General features: G+C 39.8%; 1 protein-coding gene across 2 annotated transcripts in view; it reads right to left on the bottom strand.

Moving 5' to 3' along the window:
• The window catches only part of MAN1A1 (mannosidase alpha class 1A member 1), a 150338-nt gene that overhangs the window by 112096 nt on the left and 10981 nt on the right, over positions 1-27261 (bottom strand). For both annotated transcript variants that reach the window (XM_040597917.1, XM_040597918.1), the window contains exon 2: positions 147-243. In XM_040597917.1, coding sequence (XP_040453851.1) covers positions 147-243 — 97 coding nt within the window. The remainder of the gene's footprint in view (positions 1-146; positions 244-27261) is intronic.

The following is a 27261-nucleotide window of genomic DNA, read 5'->3' as shown; positions in this document are numbered from 1 at the left end:
TCATTTACTGTTACTTTTATACATAAGCAAGAAACACCACACTGAATGACAGAGGGTAGAAAGAACATGTTTATCACCTATAAGCTTTTCATCTGATTTACTGTTTTATGCTAACGTCACTAAGCACAAAAATACACTCTACTCACCAAATAAATTGCTTGAATGTCCTTGCTTAGATATAGGTTTCAGTTCATTTAATCCCCATGCATAACGCTTATAATTATCCCAGGCATGTTTCATCATCTGTAGAGAAAGGAAAGCAGGATTACAATGTTGATTTAGCAAGAAGCCACAGCAAATACTGACTTGAGAAAATTCTCAACATTAAACACATCTAATCCAATGCTTAATTAAATTCATGTTATATGAGTTATATTAGAAATATGAAATACTCAATACAGAATAACAGTGGCACTGTTTTCTGGGTGGCACTGCGATAGTTACTGTCAGAATTCTGCCTGTCCCACCCACCTCTACCGTTATCTGCATGCTTATGGTCAAGACACACTGAAAACCAATTAATTTTTAGGAAGGGAATTTACTGTGTTTGATATCAATTCAAGTAAGATTTTATTTCCGTTATGCATACACCTCAAACTGAGGAAGTAACATTTTTAAATTAGTTTTTTCTCCTAAAGTAAGAATTTTTAAGGTCAAAATTAAGCTTACAGTAGTTTTCAGATTCTGGGAGAGACTCTCAGGCATAAAACTAGCAAAATGAAACTTGGTATGGCTAATAACAGGAGGAAGCTGAAGGGGGCAGGCAGAACACCTAGGAAAGGTTTTGAGGTTATTATGATATAATCTTCTATGACTACAAATGCCATTGTATGTATCAGTAGCTACTTTCACATGTCATTTTCCACAAATAGCTGAAAACTTTCACAACTAAACACATATCACTACAAAACCATGTTCTGCATCAAGAGGTGCACCACAAATAAATACCGCTTTGAGAAACTGCTTCAGGGAACCCAGCACAGCAGCTCTGCAGTAAGAGCAGAGAACAATCACGTCAGAAGCCGGGACAGCAGGTTGACTCAAGGACCCCTTCACACTCTCTACCACCATGATCAGCCCAAGCGAGCCCAAATTGTCCTTTTTGGGGGTTGCCTAGGTGCACAGCCAGGACCCTACCTGTCCCTTCTCAAACACGCAGTGAGGACAATGCACCCAGCTCTGCAGGCCTGGTGAAGAACCACTGCCACGCCAGCAGGTCCAATACCTCCCTTTACCAACCATCACCTTTAACACCACCCTCAGGAAGAGTCCTTAATGGCCACCACAAGCAGCCTGACTTTACAGAACAGAAAAAAAGATCTTGCCTCTGCATTGCCCCTCCTCCCCTCTTCCACAAGGCACAGCAGTGCTGGGAATGCCAGAGGTCATCTTCTAGACAAAAAGTGACAATTTCAGACCTTTTCAAAGATACTGCTTCAGGCTGTCAGCTGACAACACTGTTCTGCCCTTGCTTTCAGACCTCTTCTTGAGGCCATGTGTGTCAAGGATAATTTTGTTAAATAATAGTTATAATCCTAAATTTAAAAAAAACAGCCTTGGGGCACAATGATAATAGAAGTCTTGCACTTCCTTCCTCTTCCCTTTGCTCAAATCACATAGAGAAATTACGTCAATTAAAAATATAGATTAAACCAGACTATAACAAATGACAACCGATTTTCTAGAGTACTGCTGCACTTGTAAGAATAAACATTTATTTGCTATTTATGGAAGCACAAATGTGCATCTATACTGCAGGAAAATTCAGGGATGTTAATTTACTCCAGAGCCCTTACAGCCCCAGATGTACAAATGGAAAGATTGGCATCTGCATTTAATACCTGAGCATTTTCAACCAGAAGGTTAGCCTGGTGTCAGACCTCAGCTGAAAGGCAATGAGTAAGAGGCTCTGTGGAAATGGTCTCAGGCCATGAACGGCACTGATATGCTGGATGGCAGGAGTGGTGTCCCTTGCTTGACTTCATTGCAAAACAGCTTAAGTGCTCTCCAAGGACAGGATATTTTGTCCCAACGCAGAACTGGTAATAGGCAGCCATGTGGTAGACTTCATGTTTACAGGGGTATCAGTTAGCAAGCAGGAAAGGCAAGAACAGCTTCAATTCAGCTCAGTTCAACCACAACAGTCACAAAGTGCATGATGCTACAAGATGTCCTATTTGTGCTCAGTTGCCTTTAGTTTTTCCAACTGAATGACATTTTGATCTTATCGCATTGTAAATGCATGTGTGAGTTGTCAATTGAAACCACTCTCACTACCCTGTTGTTCGTCAGCTCCTAGATATTAAGACAGGAAGCTATCCCACACAGACTACTTACTAATAGTATTTATTATTGCATTTAATTAATAACAAGTGTTTTGGTTTAGGGTATTTTTTCCCCCAAAGCATTCTCCTATTTTGCTGAGTCCAAGTATTCAGGTACGTTTTTGTCTAATTGCTTCTCAGGAAATTCTAATATGTGAATCCAAAAAGCCAGACAGACAAACAAGTAATTTGGAAAACCCCCAAAACTTTAAGAAATATTTCCGTGGAAAAGAAAAACCCACCAGAATCTACTGAGCAAGAGGCCTAATGAATGTCTTTTGGCTAATCAAAGTGTTAATTTAGAACTCTTCCAGAAAATCTAGATTTAGATAAAACCACCAAGCTTAGTAAGTAAGCTTTCTCCTAAGAAAATGCACTTTTAGAACATCCTTGCTTTAGACATTTTGGGTGTTTATGGACACAACATGGAAAGTAAAATGCAACTCCAAAAGCACTCAGTGAGCCCTCTAGTGTTTCAAAAGGACCCGAGTTTTTCCAACTATACACAAATGTTAATGGCTATTTAGCCAAAACTTCCTAGGAATCAGTGTTACTGTACTTACTAGGAAAATAGCCCATAGATACAGTAGCCTACAAAAACTACCTTAATCAACACTGCCTGCTGGACAAGTGAGTTTGGGCTTCAAACCTAGCAAGAAGTCTCAATTTCTAGAATGCAATACATCAGAATAGTCTACATGCTTTTCCCCCTGTGGAAATTATAAAACTGTATTGTTTCCTATTAAAAACATTTCCTATTTGTTAATAGTTTTATTTTCTACATAAGACTAGAAATATTCTAAAATATTGAGTAGCAATTTGAATAGACCCAGCTCACTGAAAATTATTATTTGCTTAGAAAAAACTCCTAGCACTGGTACCTCATGAATTAATTTTAACAGGTTTTTGAGAAATCCATTTACTTTTCTGTTTGCATGAGACATCCCCAAATCAATGTCTCTACATTTCTTTAATTCACAAAGGCCCTTCTGATCACATCTCTGACTACTCTTACAAGTGCTTTTGAAAGATCACGGTTACAGAGAACATCTGTATTTCAACACCACATTATGAATCCTGTTAAAAAGAAATTCCTCATGATGAAGAGTCTAACAGCTTTTGACCAGATGATTTCAGATACTCTCATACTCCTCTACAATGTAACTAATAAAATTATTTCACCCAAGTGCTTTCAAATAATTCCTTACTAGTTCTCCAGGATGTCAACAGGCAGAGTTACATTTGCATAGATGTATTCCTCAGTCCTTCTAGTTTTACTAAGATATATTCATTAACTTCAAACTCGAGAAGAGCCTGATAGCTCACTGGAAGCCCCATGTCTACAACAGCAAAGTCTGTTTCCAATGGAGCTCTGTCTCGGGTCACTCGCAATCAAAAGTAGCAGCCAAAGGCTTGACTAGCTAGCACTGTTTTACTAGTAAGCTGTTTGGCTTTACATCTTCAGAAAAAAATGGGGCGCTGATTTTTACACACAAAGTCAGAAAATGCCACAATACTACCCCATATCTGTTGAAGAATAGCAAAGTGTGCTATTGTAATTGGTATCAGCAAAGTCACTTAGAAGCAAAAGATGAAGGTCTGACATTATGCACAAAAGGACCCTGTGCATGTCTGTCTTTAACGGAAGCATTTTGAAATACAATTTTAAAATCCTTCTCAATCCACTGAATATTAAAAAAAATAAAGTGAAATAAAGTAAAAAAAAATATCCAATTTCTTCTCCAGAAGCAGAAACAAAGACCTTTTCTACAGCTATAATGCTGGCCAACCAAAAGATGATGAGAACACACTCCTGTTTGTTAGTATTTTAGTTACTGCCACCTTCCAAAACACTCTAACACAAAGTCTACAGAGGACACCTAACCCACTTGAAATGTGCAAAATACAGTTCTAGTCAAACAGGAGTACCCAGGAGTTCAGGCAGCAAATGTTCCCAGAAAATAAAAAGATGCTGAATCAGCACAGTGATCGTGGTGTTTAGGTGCAAAAAGCACCAGGTGAAATGAAAATAATAAGAACTTCATAAGGTTTATTTTTAGCAGTTACATACAAGCTGGGGAGATGTTAAAGATGATGTCAGGAAAAGAATTCAAGCACCTTCTAGAACTGGGATATTAAATGAAAAAAGTTTTCATTGCATGAAATAGCACCACGCTGACTTTCAACAGAGCCATTTAAACCATGCCAAGACAAGGGACGAAGGCAGAAGGCTAAGGTACTAGAAGCCCAAGAAATGAAGAGACCAGTTAAAAACCAAAACAAAACTCTGAAGAAAACATGACAGCTTGCTTGTCTAATCTCTACTATTTCTCAGTTTACACTGTACTTTTTACACATTTAAATTATTCTCACCTTCTAAACTTCTCTTTACCAGAACTACACATTCATTCACCCTAATCTCCCGGAATCTTCTCTCCTTCCTGTTGCTGAACAAACTTGATTTGTTCACAGTATCAGCAAGGGAAGTGAAAAAAGTCCCCAGAATTAGTAAGAAACGTCAATACACATTCCACTTTCCTCCTGTACAAATCAACTTGCATGGTGATGACTGCACTGGGTCTGGCCAGGATGGAGTTAGCATCCTTCACAGCAGCCCATATGGTGTTTTGAATTTGTGACTGAAATAATGCTGATAAAGCAGCAATGTTTTGGCTATTGCTGAACAGTGCTTGTACAACATCAAGGAACAGTGCTTGTACAACACCAAGGCTTTCTCTTTTTCCAGCTCCCATCCGTTTCCCACTCCCTTCGACAAGTAGAATGGGGGGTTTAGCCAGAGGTTGGGAGGGGACACAGCTGGAACAGCTGACCCCAGCTGGCCAAGGGGATACTCCCTACCATGTAATATCATGTTCAGCAATAAAAACCGGGGCAGAGAAAGAAGGAGGGGTTTTCTAAGGTGGCTGCTGCTCAGAGACTGGACATCAGTCTGTTTGTGGGATGTGGTTGAGTGACTGCCATTGCATCACTTGTCCCTGCCCCCTCCTTCCTTTACCTACATAGTGGTCTTTACCCCGACCCACCAGATTTCTTGCTTTCATTCTTCCCTTTCTCTCCTGCAGCCCACCTGGTGGGCCAACAGCTGTGTGGGTGCTTGGCTGCTGGCCTAGGTGACCCTACCACAATGTCTCCTAGCATGTTCAGTGTGGGAAGTTTGTGACCACAACACAACCTCCAGCTGGTTTCTTCACTCTGATGTCAATATTATATTAACCCTCAGCAAAACCTCAAGCTTTAGAAAGCCATACTTCCTTACTTTCCACTCCCATTACTGTTAACCAACAACTGAACCTAAGTGAGACCTGATGAATTAGAATCACAGAAGGGTTAAAGCTGGAAGGGACTCTAGAGGCCATCTTGCCCAACCTCCATTGAAAGACATATTCTCAACTGTTTTTAAAGTCATCAAGCACGAGCCAAATTGCAGTACAGATAAAAAACTTCACAATCGCTCCCGAAATCTGTTATTAGTAAACATAACAGTACCTTTGAAGGTACTGTCACTAATCAGGATTTCTCTGTGAAAAACTATATGATCTCCTTCAGCTGATTTACTATCAGTTTTCATAAAATCATGCCATGTATAGAAGAGCTCTGCTTAATATGCTTACAGAATCTACTGATTATCACACTGAATAATTTTTGGCAATACACAAACTATCTTTTTTACTTTAGTTATTAAAAGTATTTACATCTGTGTTTCATCATCTTTCTAATGGTATTTAGTGTAATATTGCAGTTCTGAAGTTATTGAGTTTATTGGTCTTGAATAATCTGCATCTTGGAAACATGAAGTAATAGATTAATTTTTCTCTAGATCTCAATACATAACTTTTTTTTCTAGGATTAGGAAGCACAACTACATTGTGAAATCACTGGACAACTTCCCTTGTTTCAGAGCATGACCTTTATTAATTTTGTCATTATTCACTATTATTGTTTCAATAGTACTTCAAACCTTTTATTTCAATCTTTCCCTGCAGTTCTGCATGTAATTGTAACACATTCCAATGTCTTTTCCATGTGAAAGTGTTTCGATCACTTATAACTACCTTGAATTGCCTTAAAAAAAAAAAATTGGATTTTGAAAGTTGTTATCAGAATTCACAGCTTTTTACTCTGTCCAGACATGCTCTATAGTGGAAATTCTACGTAAAAATGTAGGGTGTTCTACTGCAGTTACTTCACTAATTAGTTCATAACCTTATCTAAGCAGACACACAACTATGACTAAGTGTGGTATGTGTCTGCTTTTTGGTTTTTTTTTTTTTCAGTTACACTGCCTGCCCTTATGCTAGATTGCTGACAACATTAGTTTTAAGCAACTTTTCACAAAACAAAAACTCAAAGTTAACTGCTTGGCTGAAGACCAAGATTCACTAGAAAACTAGCTAAAACTGGTTTATATTCAGATCAGGTTTTCTGTAGGTAGAATTGTGTCTAAAGTGTGATTTCATATTAAAATTTTGCAACTATAGCTTCAGAGTTTTATTTCAAGCTCTTCATTTTTAGTTATGATTTCTTATTCCAGAAACAAAGCTGAAAAAAAAAAATAATCTCAAATATCCAAGGAAGATTCATCTCATAGGATACTGTTTACTTTTTTCCTTGAATCCTAGTCTGACAGAAGATAAAAATAACAACATACTTTCTTTACTGGAAACAGACATTTGTTTTTCTCCTTCAAGACACAGAAAATAAATCCTGTCACTAGGATCCTTCATATGTATACAGCCACTTCTTACTCGTCAGCAGGAAGATTATTGCAAAGCAGGAGCCTGACAGATTTCTGGTGTTTATAACCTCTTCTCCTAATGGCATCATCCTGAGTTAAAAGCAAGCTACACACTGTCAATGTTTGTTTAAGTCACTGCCAAAGCGTCACCATTTCTAATTTAGCAGGTGGATGACAACCATGCTCCGAAGCCCATGCAGGCTGGAGATGTTCCTGCAAGTGCTTCCCAACAGGACTTCCACTTAGCCAAGTAAACCGCTGAAAGAGGCTTTTGTGTTAGTTAATGGGCCAGTAACAAGGATTCATAGTTGCTGTTTTCCACTAAGTAGCAGCTAGAGATTTGGGGAACATTTAGGCACCTGCCGTTTAACTCATGGCAAGAATTCCGAACAACTCAGACGTTTGTCCGAGAGCGCTACCCACAGCATAGGGTACTGTCACACAACAAGTGGGGCAAATACTTACAACTCTTAAAATGACAGTAGAGCTAAGGTAGCCAAACTCATTTACAGGATTCTCTGTTAATATTAAATACACATATCATATCATGAAACATTTTATATGGTTCTGTATTTAATGCTCTATTAAAGGGATATATGAGCAAACTCCTGCTACTTCTCAGCATTTCAGGATCCTACAAATAATTCACTTCTTGCCAGCAAAACTAAATTAAAATAAGAAGTCTAATATCTGCATGTAAAAAAGGAACTAAGAGGGAAAATAAAAACATTAAGGACTATTCTGGGGATTAATTCATCATTTGTATTGCAAAGCACTTCAAAATTCTCAAACAGAAAGCCTGACAGAAATGCTAAGTATTATTCCCACATGTGTTAAGTTACAGATAAGCTTTTATTCTTGTATTTTCTACTCCTCACAGTAGCTTGTAAGCCTCTTTAGTAGTGTATTAAACTATCCAACTAATATTCATCATATGCTGTTCTGGGCATCATTTGTCAACCGGGGACAAACATTGCACAGTGCTTCATTCTGTTACACACTTTAAAAGGAATCAATTACCTTATTAATTCTGTAACAAGAATTCTAATTAAAAGGTAATTAAAGAAAATGAGAAATCTGCAGGTAAGGTATTTTCTACACTTATTCTATTGCTGCATATTATATTTAATGCACAAGCACACAGGAAAAATAAGCCTATTTCATGTAAGAAATAATTAATAAGAACAGCAGCCCTGATGCTTTGATATGTCTGCACCAAAAAAAAAAAAAATCATTTGAAAATGTTTGTACAACATACCAAAATATTAAATGACAACAAGCTATATTTTACTCATTTGTGAGGCATACTTCTCTTTACTGAGCAGTAAAGCACTTCTAAAACTAATTTACTGAAAAACCGAAGATACCAGAATGCTTTACAGTTAGTTTCTGAGAGCTAGGCCATAGTGCTTTAACTATTGCAGAGTAGAAGTCACAGGGTGATAAGGCAGAGAAACTTGAATGAATACCAAAGCTCACCTATGTATTCTAAATAGTAATATTCAGTTCAAGCTGTATCTACAGCCTGCTTCTTACCTTGCCATCCCAACACCACAGATACAAGAAAACCAGACTACTGTGTGCAACACAGAAGCACACTAGCTTGAGACCCTTTCCTTGACTTAACAAAAACTAGGAAGGCAAGAACATATAATCTTGCCATGAAGACCGCTGTCCTTGCACTTTCTGAAGCTGAAAGTCTGGCTAATTTCAGCCAAATTAAATTATCAGTTTCAGGGAAATTAAAAAAAGTGTGTGTCAAAAATGTTGCCCAGTTAGTTACCCAAATCTAATATAATAGTATTCATCTTACCTTGAACCATCTGAAGCAGATCAGTTTTAGATTAATTTGCTCAACTTCAGATGTCTTTCACCCAACATATGGAAAGCAAAATGGACATGCCATCTCCTTTTAAAAAAAATCTCCTTTTAAAACTGAGGGGTTTGGATGATATGTTTGTTTGTTTCTTCCCCAGATAAGCTAGAATTTGAGTATGTTCTGTAGGCATTTTAAGAGTTTTTCCTGAAAACACCTGCCTTGAAACCACCAATTAAGATGCTGTCGAACTGCTTTGGCCTCCGTCTCTGTTACTAGTGGGGTAACCAATGACACATTCTCAGTAACTACCTAACTGTAAAAAAAAAACAGTGGGGAAAAAAATAGTATTGAAGTGTAGCATTACTAAATTGAGCATAGGTGACATTAATGTTGAAGATGCTCTATTTTCAACTTGTTTCGGCTGCCATTTACATCTGTATACATATACAGGAGGGAAATCTTAAATGAGCCATCCAAGTCATCCAGTTACAAACAAAAGAGCAATCTAAAGAATAAGCTGCACAGCCCTGTCTTACAACTTAGCAACCGTTACCAAGATCTGCATTTCAGAAGAAAACTGAAGCCTACAGCTTGTCACTCAAGACAACTGTATTTCTTCAAAGCTAAGTCTTCTTCAAACACTTAAGAGTCCATCTAAATTTTTTATTAACAGATAGACTGAAAAAATATTTCCTTATTACTAGTGTAAGAGGTAGATTATGTTTCTTCAGACAACCTATTATTTCAGGAGTTTGGATTTCCTTTTTATTAGACTCTGGGATGGACAAATCAGTGATGCTCCAACGTTATTTTTCTAAGGAGAGTCACTGATGGCTGATTTTTAAAGAACCAAATCACACAGATGTTTTGCATTAGTGAAACAGCCATTAAAAGACAAACATATCACCTCATAAGGTAACGTGCAAGAACTAAAGTCATTGTTCAATACTGACAATGACCAGAAAGAAAGCTGAAGTATTTTCACTTAAAACAGAAAAGCATTGCAGAGTTGTAAAAAAAACCTAATGTATTTCTTTGATCTTATGCAGAATTAGTAGCAGCCTCTGAAGTTCATGCATGATTTGACTAATGTCACAAAATGGAAAGAAAAAAGAAAGCAATTTGTGGAAATGCTACTCTTATGCAGAATTAGTGGTATACAGAGACTCACCCCACTCAGAGTCTTCTGGTTTTTGGGTTTTTTTTTCCTGGTCTACTTATGACTTGCTGCAGTTTCCAAGAACTACCAAACCAAACAGTGTGAACAACTAGGCTCCCACAACTGCATGATACAGTCATGCTATTGTTCTCTATTTTTTCTTACTGTTCTTTAAACAGTTATTTGATAAGGTTTGCTTCTAATTAGATTATAAATTATTCCTGGCACAGACTGTATCTCCTGCTTGTTCGTTAGGTACCTGGCACTACATAGCAATGCTGCTGCTGAAGTTCCCAATCTCAGCAGGGGCAATGCAAATAAAGAATAAGCACAGTGCTATGCAGTACAACACATCCAGATAAAGTGATTAACATCAAGGTGATTCAAGCTGCTGTTTCAGAGCATGATTAAAATCCACAAAAAGGAAGTAAGGTGGATTTAAAGAACCTGTTTTATTTTTTTTTCCCACATTTTGAACTCACAGGCTCCCCTCCCATATTTATAAATTTTACTCTGCCACTAAGTGAGGAAGTAAAAAAAATATCTGACCACCCCATTGTATGGAAAGTGTCAGGATATCCAGGGCCTATCCAGGATGTCTTTCAAAACAAAAACTAAACAGGAACAACAACCAAAACAAGAACCCACTGGAAGTTTTCTCCACTTGCACAATAAGTCTACGTTCATCCCACAGTCCTGCTCCCCTACCAGGGCACATGTCAGAAACTGTGAGAGATGAGAGTATCCTCGCTGGTAAGAAGTTTTAGTTGCAGTAGGAATGCCAGACTGGCATTGAAAAGCAAAATTTCTGACATGTTTTTAAAGTGCAATTTTTCTTTAATTGTATTTTCTTTTATTTAATTGCATTCTTTTGAAGCAAGTATTTTAAAATTATTTTTCTAGTAGTTTTTTTCTTAAGGAGAAAAATTAAACAGTAAGTCATGCATTATTAATAGATCTGGGACTATCACCAACCTAGTAAAGTAGCTACAACAGTAAGTAAAAACACAAAGCAATTACAAAAACTATTAGATTTTCAGTTATTATCAGTTGATAAGAAACTTACCAAGCTTGACATTGTCACTGAATCCACAAAATCCAGGTACTCTGAGCTTTCCAAAAGAGTAGGTACTGGTAATAAACACTTTCTGCATGCTCAGGCCAGCGACTTTTGACAAGAAGCCATACCAGACTGTACCAAATCCTTACCCATGTGCCACTAATTGTCAGCTGGGTTTTTCTCCTTTTCCTCCCGCCCCAAACGAGTGCTTCCTTTCCACTCCCCTCTCCTCTCTTCAGCATCCGGTTAAAGGTGAAGTACTCCACTAGTAAAGCTCATATTTGTGGCCATGGCAAAACTTGCACTTTTGGAAGTCAGAAAACCTGTTCACTGAAAAGTATTTACATAGATTAACCTGATATGCAGTTGCTCCATGGATCAAAGACTAAGTCTGCATCATTTACCACCACCCTCAGAGAAGTATCTTCAGCCTAATAGCCTGAAATTAGAGCAAAAGGATTGGAGACTATTTCCCAACAGCTGAAAAACAGTTACACAGAGGTCAAAAGCAGATTATACTAACTTACGACTTTTTCCTTTCTCCATTTAACATCTTTATCAGTGACCTGAAGGATGTGATGTAGTGCACCCTTATCAAGTTTGCTGGTGACACCAAGTTGGGGTGGGGAAGGGAAATCCCATCTGGGAGTCAGGGCTGCCATTCACAGCGGCCAAGCCAGGCTGGAGGAACAGGCCCATGGGAACTTCATGAACTCACTGGGGACAAATGCAGCAAAGTCCATGACCCCTGGTGATGGTACAGGCTAGGGAGCAGCTCCGCAAGGAAAGTCCTGGGACTCTGGTGCACAGGGAGCCATGCACGTGTCAGCAGTGCCTGAGCAGCAGGACCCCAGCCCATACCCCAAGGGACAGGATTATCCACATGTTCTCAGCGCTCGGGAGACTACACCTAGGTAATGCATCCAGTTTTGGGCCTCCCGGTCCAGGAAAGAGATCAATGAACTGCCGGGAGTCCTGCAGGGAGTGGGGCCCGAGCTGGTCATGGCTGGAGCTGTTGCCCTGTGAGGAGAGGCGGCGGATGGGGCTGGCTCAGCCTGGGCAGGCTGGCCACAACCCCCGTACCCGCAGGGAGGCGGCCAACAAGAGGAGCCGCAGAGACAAGGGGCATCTGCGGGACCATGCAGAAGAGGTTGAGTGGGCCTGAGGAAAAGGCTTTTCCCTGGGCCCGGCGAGGGGAGGCTGTGCTGGGCTGCATCCTTGGGGCGTTTCCAGCCCCTGACCTCGACACTGAGCTGCTGTGGCAGGGCTGGACTGGGACCTCCTCAGACTTCTAGACCAACTTATTCTGTGATCCCACTAAATTCAGTATGGATTGCACGTATTTACCTAAATTTTATAGAGCAAGTAAATTGACCTGCTTCTTCCCACCAACAAGGACACAACTCATATTCCAGCCCAAGATTGTAGCTGTTTAAAATATTCCAGGTGAGAATTATGAGTTGTTAAAGGTTTTTTCAGAAATATTTCAAAGTATTTTTCATACTGAATAAACTACTCCAGCTATGCAAAACACTGCCAGCTTGTTTCTGACCAGAAATTAAGAGCTATCTGCTTATTGCCTTAGTATAGAAAGATTCAAGAACAATGAAGATGATCAGACCCTAGTGAAACATGAAGAAGATCTAGTGTCACATATGAATTCAAGATTTCTGCCCATTTCACATTTCCATCAACTTATCTTGGTCAAGACTGATCAAACAGCTTACCCAGGGCCGCATTTGCTTTAAGAAGAAAATTATTCTAAGAAAGATTTATTTCTGCAGCCCTCAAACCATCTCCAGGGTTGTATTGTAGAAAATTTTCTGAGGTGAGAATTTGTTGTTGTAAATTAGTCACCACATCTCTCTGTGTTCTGAAAGAACCACCACAACAGAGAATAAGTATCAAGTTGTTTTCCTTTAGCAATTTTATCATAATATTCAAAATTGATATTGTAAACCTAAACATTATCATTCTTCGTGTGGCATTTGTTTTCCTCTTGAAACTTCTATGTGATTACCTGGACTGTGGATCCTGACACACCCAGTGCTGGTGCAGTTCCCAAAATACGTGACACTCAGACCTTCTTTTGCTTAAATCCACTACCAGAGTATATACATGTTACAGAACAGTGACCCGATTTGTAAGTTAGCTTTCCAGGTCACATAAACACATCTGCAAAAAAGTAATAAGTCACTGGCCCTCAAGAACAGCTGATGAAATGTACCTACTCGTACCTGTTATTTCCTTCAGTCAAGCTGAAGTCAAGGATGACAGCTTGGAAATGACACCTTTATACTGAAAAGTATATATATGCAGTGAATACTTTTGTAGAAGGATAAAATTTAAAAACAACCTTAAAAATATATACAGATTTGCTTTTACATACTAGAAGTAATTTAACCCTCTAGGTAGCATCTCTTCCAGTGATATATGAATGCTTTACATGGTATTTTTCTTACATATCCAAAGGTTCCTCAGCAAGAAGCCTTTACAAATGAGATAACAAATTATAGTACTGTTAGTATCTAATCAGTTCTACATGGATTTGAGAAGAGCTGTCACAGGCTTATGGAGAATGACTGTGCTCATGCTTTCATGACAGGCAGAAGAAATCAGATGCTCAGTTGTACAAGGAAATTAATGGAAAACTGCAAAACTGATATGCAGTTAAAAAAGCCAAGATGAATACTAGCGGTCTCCTGGAAGTAGAAGATACAGAAGAAATAGAAAGAATTCAATTAAGAAGCATGGAGGCATTTTCTTCAATGGAAAGGCTGAAAAATTAGCTCTACTTGTTTGTAAATGAAAAAAGAGAACAAGATAAAAGTAAAAGCATAAAGAAAGTAAGGGCTTCTCCTGGACCCATTTGTAAAATAGAAAAGGAGAAAACCACACAAATGTTACATTTGTTACTGATAAGGCAAACACTCAGGAATAATTTCCAGAAGACACACACTGTCAGCTTAATGGGATATTGAAAGATTTCAGAGCAGATGCTGATATTGGCCCAAATTTCACGCTGCACTTCCCATCCTGTTAACAAAAAGTGTTTCACATGCCTTATAGCTTTCACAGCACAATGGAGCGTAATTCCAGTTTGCGCTATCTGTAACACAGCTAATGGTGTGATGACTTTCATGCAGTGTAGTATCATCAGGAGGAGACACCTTCCAATGCATGCACCCAGCAAAGACTTATTATAGAATGATAGTATCATAGACTTGTTTAGACTGGAAAAGACTTTTAAGATGATTGAGTCCAACCATTAACCCAGCGCTGCCAAATCCACCACTAAACCATGTCCCTAAACACCACATCTATGCCTCTTTTAAATACCTCCAGGGATGGTGACTCCATCACTTTCCTGGGCAGCCTGTTCCAGAGCATGACAGTCATTTCAGTGAAGAAATTTATCCTAATATCTAATCTAAAACTCCACTGGCACAATTTGAGGCCATCTTCTCTTGTCCTATCACTTGCTGCTTGGCAGAAGAGACTGACACTTGCCTCACTACAACCTCCTTTCAGGTAGTTGTAGAGAGCGACAAGGTCTTCCCCTAGTCTCTTCTCCAGACTAAACAACCCCAGTTCCTGCAATGGGCAAAAATCTTAGCTTTGCACTGCCATCTAAACTTACCAGCTTCTCCGCATGTGTGGTGCCTCACAGAAATACCTAAGGTAACATAAAAAAATATAGAAGATGTGTTGCTCCTCCATAATACAATGCAGTCAAACAACTATCTGAAATTTCTGTCCCTTCCTAAGCAAGAACAGGGAAGCCAGCTATAAGAGTTAACAGACCTGCAAAGAAAAGACTGTGGATGGTCCTTGTTTTCCAACACATACTATTCATTTCCTTCAATTCTTTTGCTTTTTTTCAGGCAGGTATGTAAAACCACACAAGTTTCCCAGATCAGCTCTGTTGATTCCACACTTTATTTCAAAGTTCCCCAAAGGAGACTGATGAAAATATTTATTGTACTTCAAACTACAATACAGAAGAGACAAAGTCTTTGCTCTCCTTCAAAGTGTCTTGGATAGTTCAGCCTAAACTATCCAAAATAATCTAGGGACTTTGCTGCAGCTTTTTCTAAGAAATACTTCAAAGATAAGCCCAATTATGTGGCAAAAGTGAAAACAAAATATCCAAATTGTCATAATAATTTCCAAAAAATAATACAGATGTCAACTCACTGAGCTACAAAGTGTCTGGTAGAACAGAGCTGGTGGAGAAATTCCCTGCTGAAGATCCAACTGTCCAGGTTTAAAAACCAGCTTCCCTTCACCCCACCAAAAGTAAACAAACAAAAACCCAAAACCACATCAACTTCAATTGCTGTGGATAAAAAGCTGAATTTGACAAGTCCCTTCCAGGCAGGTTGATGGGTGAGGAGCAGAGTAGGCAGGGACTGATTTTCCCCAGTGCCTGCTTGACAGGCACCATCAATTTTCATTTCTGGTTTACTGGCTGCCCATGAGGAAATTTTGTAAATTCTGAAGATTCCATTTTGGGGTGAAACACTTTTGAAAAACAAATAATTTGTTCTTTTGTCTCACATGTCTTCCCTAAATCTCAAATTTTGCCACAAGAAATGTTTTCTATCCAGCTCTGGGCTTGATCCCTTTTCCAAGTCTACCCTTTTCCAGCTGCCAAGTCCCCTAATCTCCAATGCAAACAACTGTGGTCACCCCAATATAAAGACTTTAGAAAATTCCCATCCACATCTATAGTTATGTACACACTGAAGTATATGTAAACTATATTATTCTGCAATCTTTCTGGGGGCACAGACACAAAGAATTACAGACTGCAAGACTTTCTGTAAGTCAGGGTAGCACCCGAATGGCACGCCCAGGCTTGTGGTGCCTCTAACAAGATAACACCACCAAGCCTGAGATGCTACAGATAACAGGGGAGGGGTATCATACATGCAGATGGCTCACCCAGTCCTGTGGCACCACTAACAAGACAGCAACATGAGAAAGGGCAGGCAGGCACTAGAGATAACACAAGGGGAGTGCTAACTTAACAGAATTTACCAGTTCAACTGAATCAAGGCCAGTGGGGAAAGGGAAACGGCTGAGACGTTTAATTGGGAAGCGATGTGGCTGGTAAATGGGAAGAACTTGGAAAGGGAAAAGCAGGAGAAGGGAATACAAGGGGAAACAAATCAGGTGTTTGAGGGCACATTATCAATGCATCTTGGAACAGGATAATAAATCTGTTGATGCTCTGTTCATATCTGCATCCAACTTAGGCAGTGAGGTGCTCTCCCTCCTGCCAGTGAGGGAACAGCTAGAGGAGACCTCCTAACAACGTACAGAATGGAACAGAGCTTTCCCCATGTTTATAGCTCATTAACTGAGTGTCTGGGTAATACTAATGTAATTCTATTTAAGTCAGGTAGGAATTCTGTTTGTGCCACTCTGAAATAATTCCAAGATTTATCTGCAGGACCTTTTCTTGGTGGCTGTTCCTCTCCCAAAGATAGTTTTCTCTCAGTAGAAGCCAGTCAACAACGATTCCAGTTCTCAGAAGATCTCCAAGACAATAAATTACTGCTAGATGAGAGTCTAAAAGGCTTATCTACTACACCCTCCTATCCCTAACAAAAGTTTAGGAACAATACAAGCAAACAGAAATACTTCCTATGACTAACAGGAATGTTCAGAGCTTGACAGTTAGGGACTTTCAGAGCCAGATGTGATGCTTGTCTGATTAATAATCCCCAGTAGAGTTTTCTTTTGTTAAATTACTCAACTGTGTTCTGAACTTGTGTAAACTTTTGATATTCACAACGTCCTGCAAAAGGGCTCTACAGCATAATGTTTAAAGAACAGGTTGGTCCCGATTTTGTCACCTTGTAGTTTCATTTGATGTGCCCTATATTTGATAAACAGGAATATTTCTCAGAATAGGCTTAAATAACACCACTACATACACCACAAAAATCAGTGTTTTATTCTTAACTATTTCTCTCAATTACATAACTTCCCTGGAAAATGCTGAATTGATTTAATCTTAAAATTTTGAAACAAAGTATGCTTTTATTAAGCATTTTGGTAAAGAATTTTGGAGAACAGACTGACTGACAGATGTGCAATTTAGCTTCCTTCTAATTATCTACTATTTGTGTATTAGAAGGAGCTAAAGTGCTTTAGATCTGCCTTAGTTCCTGTATTCTAAAATGGGGAAGCAATTCTGATCTCTGAAATATTTCGTAAGATCCATCCATAAAAACCTTACATGACATAGCCATGTATTATCATAGCACCCAGTTTCTACACCATGTTCATGAGCAGCACCCTTTTACTCCTACTGATGTTCAGGTTACCTATTATATCACCGTCTCCATACACTTAGGGATTTTATCAAATTACAGAAAACCAGAGCTTTTAACTTTCAAGGATTCAAATACAACATCTAGCATGTTAAACTAACACGCCTTAGAGATGACAGTTTAGGACAACAGAGGTTTCAGTCCCTCTAAGGATGTTACATTTCGCCAGTGCTATATAAAGCTCCCTTTTTAAGCACAGAAGTCGAACATACAAGATTTTTCAGACAGCTTCTTCCAGTCTTCTCAAAACTGCAACATGATTCATTCATTCATAGAACTTACTTTTTCATAATGTCTCCCTTCAAAAATGAAAGGGGAAGAAAATAGTTGTTATTCTAATACATTTTCACAAAAATGTGAAATGTTTCACTCTGATATCAAAGAATTTGAGAGGCATTTAATTTCTTCCAAATGCTCCCCTGCTGCTGTGCTCAAGACTAACACAGAAAAGCTACATCGGTTTCTCATTCCAAGGTTTCTGTCTTGTAATGACCACCTGAAAAGAAAACCATCACAAAAACCCCCTCCTGACACATCCGTAAGTCTGCCTTGTCTGCCCACTTTCACAAAATGCTGATTTATATTTTCCACATGCACAGGAGCTGACTGACCACCCACAAAGAGCTCATCTGCACATTATGACTTGGATCTCCAACAGTAATTTTGTTTGTTTGTTTGTTTCTTTGTCCGATTTAAAACCAGCACACTTTGGAAAGTCCTGGCATCACTTGTTTACAGTAGAACACAATGCATCCTAGCTGTTTCCTGTTAATCATAAAAAGCAAGCCCCATCACCCTCTACAGTGATTCAGGTCTGCCAAGCACATGGAATATTTCAGGGCTCCCTTTGTTTGACTGTTGGGGGTTACAAAGGCAACCTGGAGACCTCTGTTCTGGCACACCCAAGTTCATTTTAACAATTCTTTATTGATTTGGAGCATGTTGTTAGAAGCTACTTCAGAATACCTTAAATTACTTCATTGCTATTAATTTTTAGCAATGCAGTATTGCCAGAACATATCTACATATGCATCATCGTGGAGAAGTAAAAGGAAGTATTTTTCATTGAAAGCTATGGTATTAATTTAGAACTCAAGTAACCTACAGTCCACTATGAACAGACAGTATGTGCCCCATGGAAGGGACCCACACTGGGGCAGAGGAAGAGTGTGAGGAGCCCTCCCCCTGAGGAGGAAGGAGCAGCAGGAAGAAGGTGTGATGAACTGACCACAGCCCTCACTGCCCATCCCCCTGTGCTGCTGGAGGGGAGGAGGTGGAGAACTCTGAAGTTAAGCCTGGGAAGAAAAAGGGAGGGATGAGGGGAAGGAGTTTTTAAGCTTTGGTTTTATTTCTTACTATCCTACTGTGATTTGATTAGTAATAAATTAAATTAATTTCACCAACTCAAGTCTGTTTTGCCTATGATGGTAACTGGTGAATGATCTCTCCCCGTCCTATCTCGACCCAGAAGCCTTTCATTCTGTTTTCTCTCCCCTGCCCAGCTAAGGAGGGAAGTGATAGAGCAGCTTTGGTGGGCACCTGACATCCAGCCAGGGCCAACCCGCCGTACAACAGGTTAAGCCTATTTACAAATTTTTAGCTGGGATGGTTAACTGAGAGTTAAAAATTTACCTGCACTAGATAAGGAAGGCAACAAAGTGCTGATGTGGATATTGAAGGGGAAATCTTATTGTCCCATCTGTCAGTCATAAAAACAAACAATTCAGCTCTATCACTGCCTCACCCTGTGCTGGAGAGAAGAGGCTCATTTCCTTGTATTCTACTCGTTCCCATTAATAGCCTATATTCTTTTAAGCCTGTCATTTCTTTGAGAGGATATCAGCTTTGAGTCTAGTCCTTTTACATGTACTAACATAGTAGCTTTGACAAAAGCTACTAGGCAGCGTGTTCATCTGCTACTGACTCTGAAGTAGGTCACTAACCATTGCTCCAGCTAAATCAAAGCGGACCCCTCCAGAAGTGTCACACCAGTCAGAGCCCACAGCTGAAGTGCTGAAGCCTCGAGCTTCTCACATCCCATCCAAGAGCAGTGAGACATGGCAGGAAAGCCTTTGGGCCGTGCAGTACAGTACAGAAGGCTTGCTCTGGTGTGTGGTGGTACTGGAGCAAGTCTCTTATCACAGCCCCTGGCCAGCAACAGAAAGGCAGAGACTAGGCCTGTTGCTGGTCCCACAAACACATCAGCATAATTAAAATATGCAGTAGCTCAGACTTTCAGTTTCTCTAGCTGAATCCATGCCTACCTTATATATGATGCTACTGCTGCTTGTTAATAGGTAATAACCAGAAGCCGCAGCAAGAAACTATCAAGTGTAAATACTGAGCAAGTATTTTAATTTTCTGAGAAAGCTTTAAAGTCAGCATCAAACGTACATACCTGCTTCTAAAAGTCAATAAAGCCTGCTGGTGCAAGCTAGCGCTGTAATCAGACTGCAGACTAAACCCAAGGGGATGTCAAGCAGAAAGGGAAAAGAAGGGTCTGCAAGAGAGGCAGCACTTCAGAAATACATCTGCATTTGAAGTTTTCTGACAGTATTAAATAAACTCAAATTCAAGAATTACAGTCTTGCAAAACACATGCCCTGTTTAATGTTTGCAGTCTGCTGGTTTTTTCAGTGACTTTATGAGAAATTGCTTACTGCTTTCTTTCTTGACAACAGCAGTCCCTGTGGAGTAGCATTTGCCTTGTTTGAAACTGACAGATACGGCCATAAAGAAAGGAAGCTCTCATCCACTGCAATGCCCCAATGCTTATCTGTTCCCATTCTCAATACTGAAGAAGTGACCGTGTTGTGGTAGCCTAAAAAGGGAGATAGTGCGCAAGAGTTTAATCTCTCGCCCCAGCTGGAGGGATCGCTGGTGATCCCGTATGTGTACACTACTTTTCTTCTTGGAAGCAAACCACTGTCATCAGTTTGCTCAGGCAAGTTGTGGTTTTTACAGATCAAAGTGAACTATAGTTTCAGGTAGCTCGGCTGTCATCCACATTATAAAGCAAATAAAGGAATATACGTTCATTGTATGACCAAAGCTTCAAGGATAAGTATGAATATTCCACAATCTGCATTCATTTCCAGAACTATTTGGCCCCTGCAATCCAAAAGGCTTGGCACCAAGAGCACATACATCTCTTCTACGGTCAACACCAGCACATGCACTCTGCCCTCAGGGAAAAGGATTTTTCAGTGGCAAGGTGTATGCCAAAAGAACGGGGGTTTCGGTGAATTTGCTTCCAGTTCCGATGTGGCAGAGCCGTGACTAGTTAGATTTTTAAGCATACTACCAAAGCTCAAGGGAGAATGAAAGGAACATGGGTTTGTGCTGATTTCAAGAAAGTGGTTGACTGTATAGATCTTGAAAGGTTATGAAGACATAAAAAAATATTTTTTCTACACCATACATATTTTCAGTATTTGTCTGTAGAAACAGAATCAAGTAGGTTTAGGGACAGATGCTAAAAGAAATGAAAATTCTACCAGAAAAAACCAAAATATTTCTAAATTCACTCAGAGGTATTACTGAGGTCATAACTACTTCAGTATCACTAACCGTATCACAAAAGCTGGAGAGCATGAATGAAACAGTGACATCCCAAAGTGAGAGGGATTAACTACATGGATTAACCATGCAAATGAATTGTTATCAAATTCCTTATATGAAAAGCTGATTGAGAACTGCTGATAAGGATTTTCAGTAAGCTATAAAATACTGAATAAAATTTATTTTTAAACATATGACTTGCAAGCAAATGCTGTCCTTACCCAAAGAGGTCTGTATTTAATTAGTAATAGCACTTCTGAAGATCTAAAACAGGGGTCCTCGAGCTTTTTAACCAGGGGGCCGGCGCGGATGCAGTGGCAGGCAGTCATCTGCGGCTGCTTGGTTTCCCCCCAACCCCCGGCGGGGGGGTCTGTAAATACCAGGGGCCGGATTGAGGACCCTGGGGGGGCCGTATCCAGCCCGGGGGCCGTAGTTTGAGGACCCCTGATCTAAAATGTTATTTATTCCCAGCAGTCCAAAGGCCAAAAGGTAAATGAATAATAAAACATCAGACTTTATACAATAGCTATTAGTACACCCTCATATACAGCTATACTGTACGTTTCAAGAACTACCTTTTATCATTCGACCTGCAAAACACTTCCTCCCTACTTGCCAGCCAAGATGAAGGCCTTTCCCAGGTTTCAGTCTTATACACAAGGTGGAACAGCTGTGAATCACAGGATCACACAGAATGGTCAGGGTTGGAAGGCACCTCTGGAGATCGTCTAGCCCAACCCCCTGCTAAAGCAGGTTAACCTGCAGCAGGTTGCCCAGGATCACGTCCCAGTGTGTTTTGAACATCTCCAGAGAAGGAGACTCCACAGCTTCTCTGGGCAGCCTGTTCCAGGGCTCTGTCAAACATTCATGCTAATTGCAGTAAGAGCAAATAAATACAGATAGTATGCTGCAATCCTATCTTTACGATATTTTTTAAAATGGTAATAATTGTATCTTTGCTCTGCTTCTTTGGCAATAATTCCACATATTAAGGTATGAGCTTTTTCTTTAGTTTTTTTTTTTCATTAACAGAAGTATGTATTTATATATATACATACACAAAGCTTTCTCCACTCCAAACCCCCCCTCTGGGTTTTTTTGAGGTAAAACATGGCACATTCAGTTACTAGTTTTCAAACAAAAGAAAGTTTTCCTTCCCAATCTTTCAATGTTCCTTATCCCATCAGAAAACCCACAAAGTTTCTCTCCTCCTTCTATGTAACATCTAGACATCCTGATATTTAGTCAAGTCCTTCTAAGGAAAACACAGGAGTTGAAATTGAAGTGTTTGGGTTTTTTTGTGGGGGGCTGCTGGTGGTAAAAAACATAACATGAAACAAATTCCTAGTTGTTTTGATTACAGCAGGTACAATGCCACCCAGGATGTTTTCTATAAACAGCATATTTGAGACTGGATATTAAAGCACAGCAGGAATATCCAAGAGAAATTATGAATAAGTTATTTTCTTTCCAATTACAGCACATTCACAGCTTGTTTTACAGCCTGCAGAAGTTGCCCACGTAACACAGGCACAGGACTAAAGGCAACATGAAGTTACCAAGTACAAGAGAATCACTATTGGTGAAGCTGCAGCAAAAGCAGCCACAAAGTTCTTAGGGAAATGTTTCTCCATGTGGACGTAAGGCAGAGCTGGTCAAACAGACGTTAACTAGGTGTGTTTGACATGGTGGTAGTAGACCACCTCCCCATTTATTTGCACTGCAGTGTTCATATGAACGCAGAGGACTTTCAAAGCTGATTTTGAGACTTCTCTTTGGCACCAGCCACTGGTCTTGTTCCTTGCTCATGAAACAAAACCCACAATTTCTCAAATGAATCTGAAGTGGAAAAGACTCTTCATGACAAATAATGAATAAAACAGGCATCACAAAAATACTGTGTTCAAACAAAAGGGAACAGAAAATGCCACAAAGTACCCGTCCTCACAGAACGCAGCAATGGGTAATTAGCACACCAGGAAGCTGTTATAAAGTCACTCTGAAATGAACATGTGTAACATCCTGTAGTGCACTATTATACGTTTAAGATAAATTTGTAATAGTTGTGTCCTTCTAGGTTCTTATCATCAAGACTACAGCTACCAAAAAAAGTTTTTTTCAATGCCCAGCACATACAAACCAGAAGGCCTTTCATCTAAAGTTTCTTTTCACATGCAGGAGACCCAAGTGGTATGACTTCAATAGCTTAGACTACAGGATCTGCTTTACATTGTTAAATGAAATATTGAATTTTTACTTGAAGTCACAGATCAAAAATGTGAAAGTGGAGGCACAGCCACTGCTCATGCTTTGGATTGCTAAACAGGATTCAAAATAACTTACTTTCTTGATGAAATGAATCCTCCGTACACAGAAGAAAATTCAAGGAAAAAAAAAAAGTCTAATTGAAAGTCAAAACAAGCTTAACTCCTTTCCAAAACCTGGAGGCCCTTTCCTTAGGCTTACTCAGTTCCTACCGAAAGTACTCATGCAGGTTTTACAGCTACCTTTCCACACTTTTGCATTAAGGGCCAAATAAAAACTATGGGTGATCACTGTTCCCATAACAAAGGATCATAAAACTGGGGCAAAAGCAAGGTTATATATCCCTTGCTATAGCTAGAAAGAGCTTTGCTTCGCACATCACAAAATCAGAATAGGCATGCCAAATTGAAGGGATGCTTATGTATCACTATAATGCTGATAATATAATCACTACAGAAACCTATGCTTTTTTAAAGTGAGTAGCGAGTTTGGACACTGAACATGAGGCAGTGTAAAGGAATACTTCATTTTCAAAACAAGCTTCTGTAAAGCCAGAAAACTCTCTGTGATATCAAAAGCAACAGAAAATCAAATGCTGAAGAGTTGGACTCTCATGAATTGGTAGTGCAGTGCAACAGTACAACCCTACTGTAAAAATATTTACAGTGCCTGCCATAAACCACATAACAAGTCACACAAATGGAAATTTAATAAAACAAGTTTGCAAGCTAGCAATTAGACCCTTAAGTAAGAAATCAAGCAGAACTGTGCTTTAAATTTATATCAATGGTGTCCGTTTCAGTTACAATGCAAACTCTGAACTTATAGCTTTGTGAATTGACACTATATTAGCTTTCACATCCTTAGCTTCACACTTGCAATGTATAAACATCAGACAACTGATACTTCGATCAGAAGTATGTAACCCATATACACCCACAAAAGTGGCAAAAGCTGCAATTAAGAGTTTTGTTTTCCATCAATAGCTTGTATTTCAAAAATTCTGATGGAAACTCCCTGTATTAACTATATCTGTTTGTCCAGTAAACATTTTCTCATTTTTAAAAATTTCAAAATACCCGCTGAGCTAACATGCATTTGCCTGTTTCATTCCCTAATGAGACTGAGAGAGGCAGCACAGATGCATATTAGCAGGAAAGGCCACGTGCCATTTACCTCTACCCCCCACCTCCCATAATAACAGCTCACTTCAAAACAATTAATGCATGAATGAGAAATGTCTAAAACCCCAAACCTATTTAAATGCTAGACGGGAAAGTTTAGGATCCTGAAGGAACTGAGGGAGACAAGTAGCAAAGACCCTGGACTTCAGGGCAACAAGCTCCATTTGTTCAGGGACCTGATCTGTAAGATCCAACAGGAGAGTCCCCTGTTGGGCTAAGGTGCCCAGGAGACCTCACTGGTCTTCAGTGTCCCATGGCAGGAGCGCAGAGTGGCCGCAAACCTGAAGAAACCAGGGGAGCACACAGAGCAGGAGTGGGCAGGGGCTGTCCCGCAGCACTACAGGGGGGCTGCCCAGGGGAGAGAAGGCCAAAGCTCAGCTGGAAGCTGCCACGGGACAGGAGAGAACTCTACAGGTACATCAGCAACAAAAGAAGGACCAAACAAAACAGGGACCCACTGCTCCACAGGTTCAGAAAAGTAGTCACAAAGGACATGAAAAGCCTCAACCGCTCGGTGCCTTTTTTGCTTTGGTCTTTACCAGCAAGGCACACTCACGGGGCTTAAGTGGCAGGAGCCTGGGGAAAGGTGGCAGGCAAATGAAAACCAAGCTAGGAACAGAGCACTCTAAGCAAAATGGACACACACAAGTCCACGGGACAAGATGAGATGCCTCTGACAGTGCTGAGGGAGTTGGCTGATGTCATTGCAGGGGCCCTCTAGATCACCTCTGAAAGGCCATAGTAAGCAAAGGAGGACCCTGGTAACTGAGGAAGAAAGCAAGAAAACAGTGGAATATGCTTGTCCAGAAGACAGGGGAACTACAGGCCCATCAGCCTTATTCCAAACCCTGGGAAGAAAATGGAGAAAATCCTCCTTGATTCTATTTCCAGGAACATGAAGGACAGAAATACCTTTGTGAACAGCAAGCATAATTTCCCAAAGGCAAAATGTGCTCAGCCAACCCAGTTACTTGTGATGAAGCCACTGGTTCTGTGGATGAAGACAGAGCTGCAGACATCCTTTACCCTGACTTCAGCGCGTTTTTTTTGGTGCAGTCTGCCTTTGCACTACAGCAGCCAAAAAGGCATGATAGACTAGACAGCTGGTCAACGAGGTTGATGAAAAATGTGGCTGGACTGACAAGCTCAAGACTGCAGTTAACAGGTCAAAGTCTAACTAGCGTCTAGCTATGAGTGACATTTCTCTGGGCTTAATCTGAACAACAGAGCAGAACACACTCACCCAGCTTCACGGATAATACCGAACTCCAGCAATCATGAAACTGGAGAGTAAGGCTCCCATCTGAAGGACCTCAACAGGCTGGAGGAGTGAACTGACAAGCCTTGTGGAGCCAAATAAAAACAAATGCAAAAATTTTATACCTAATGTGGGATAACCCCCTTCCACAGTACATGATGGGAACTTAGAGGCTAGAAAACAGCTTTGCAACAGATGTCCTGGGGGGTCCTGATGAACAACCTGTAGAACACAAGTAAGCAAGGCATCCTTGCAGTGATGAAGGATAATTGTATAGTGGGCTGCACCACATTAGCAAGAGTGGTTGCTAGTGATGGGAAGCAATTAACACTTTCTATGCAACATTCCTGATGCTGCAGATGGGAGGCTGTTCCTGGTTTTCAGCTCCCTTGTACCAACTGGAGATTTAAAAGAAAAAAAAAAAAAGGCGGAAAACACATGACATACAAGAAGAGATAGATGGTGATGGGTTTGTTCAGACTAGAGAAGATAACTTAATAACTTAGTGGGTGCCTACAGAGAAAAGATAGCCGAGCGCTTCCCAGTGGTGCACAATGAAAGGAGAAAAGGCAGTGTTCACCAGTTGCAGCAAAAGATATTTTAACTGGATAAAATAATAATTAAACAAACAAACAAAAACCTACAATAAGGGTCTTCAGACACTGGCATATGCTTGTCCAGAGGGGTTACGGAATCTCCCTCCACAGAGATTTTCCACACTTGAGTGCACAAGACTGAGCAACCGGATTTAATTTTGAAGTCAGCCCTGCTCTAAGCAAGAGATCAGGCCTCCAGAGGTCCAGTGGTGAGTCTGAATCTCTCTCCCCCAACAACAAAATCCTGTGGTAAGCAGAAGGTTGGGAGGACTACAGTGTGCATAAACGCAGGACAGCCATGTCTCTGTAATACTTTCAGCTGATCAGGCTGCATATGAAAACCATTCAATGAAGTTTGAAAACTTTCTCACAGAGCATCTACTTTCTGCAAGGTTTAGATTTACATAATGAAAAAAATAAACTTGAACTAAACTGATTATTGAAGTACACTGATTTCTTTGCTCATCCTAATGTTCTGGATTTTGCTTGCAGCATATATATAATTACCTTTTTGATTTCAATGTTTATTTGTATAAAAATACACCAAACCCAAACAACTATGCCTTTCACTTTTTCAAGGTGTATATTCAGATCAGAGCTTGCCCCAACAAACTACATCTTCAGTTACAAACAGAATCTATTATTTAACAACTGCACAATATATTTGGCTCTTAAGTAAAACATATATATAGAGAGAGATACAAATACATCTCTATCTCAATATATGAATACAGTGATTTTTTTAAAGAAACTGCATGAAGAGACTTATGGGCTTTTCTTTGGAAAGGTCACTTTTTAAAATGCCCTTCCTGATCCATGATGTCACTTCAGCCCTTGACAAGATCACACACATTTCCATGAAGAGTCGGTTCAGGTTCAGTGCCATGTTTACTCTAGAGCTTTACAGAATAAGACATAAAAATACCAGTCAACTT

The sequence above is a fragment of the Falco naumanni genome, chromosome 6, assembly GCF_017639655.2.
Source record: "Falco naumanni isolate bFalNau1 chromosome 6, bFalNau1.pat, whole genome shotgun sequence".
Classification (NCBI taxonomy): Eukaryota; Metazoa; Chordata; class Aves; order Falconiformes; family Falconidae; genus Falco; species Falco naumanni.
The sequence above is the reverse complement of the archived record's forward strand: the minus strand, read 5'-3'. Positions and strand labels throughout refer to the sequence as shown.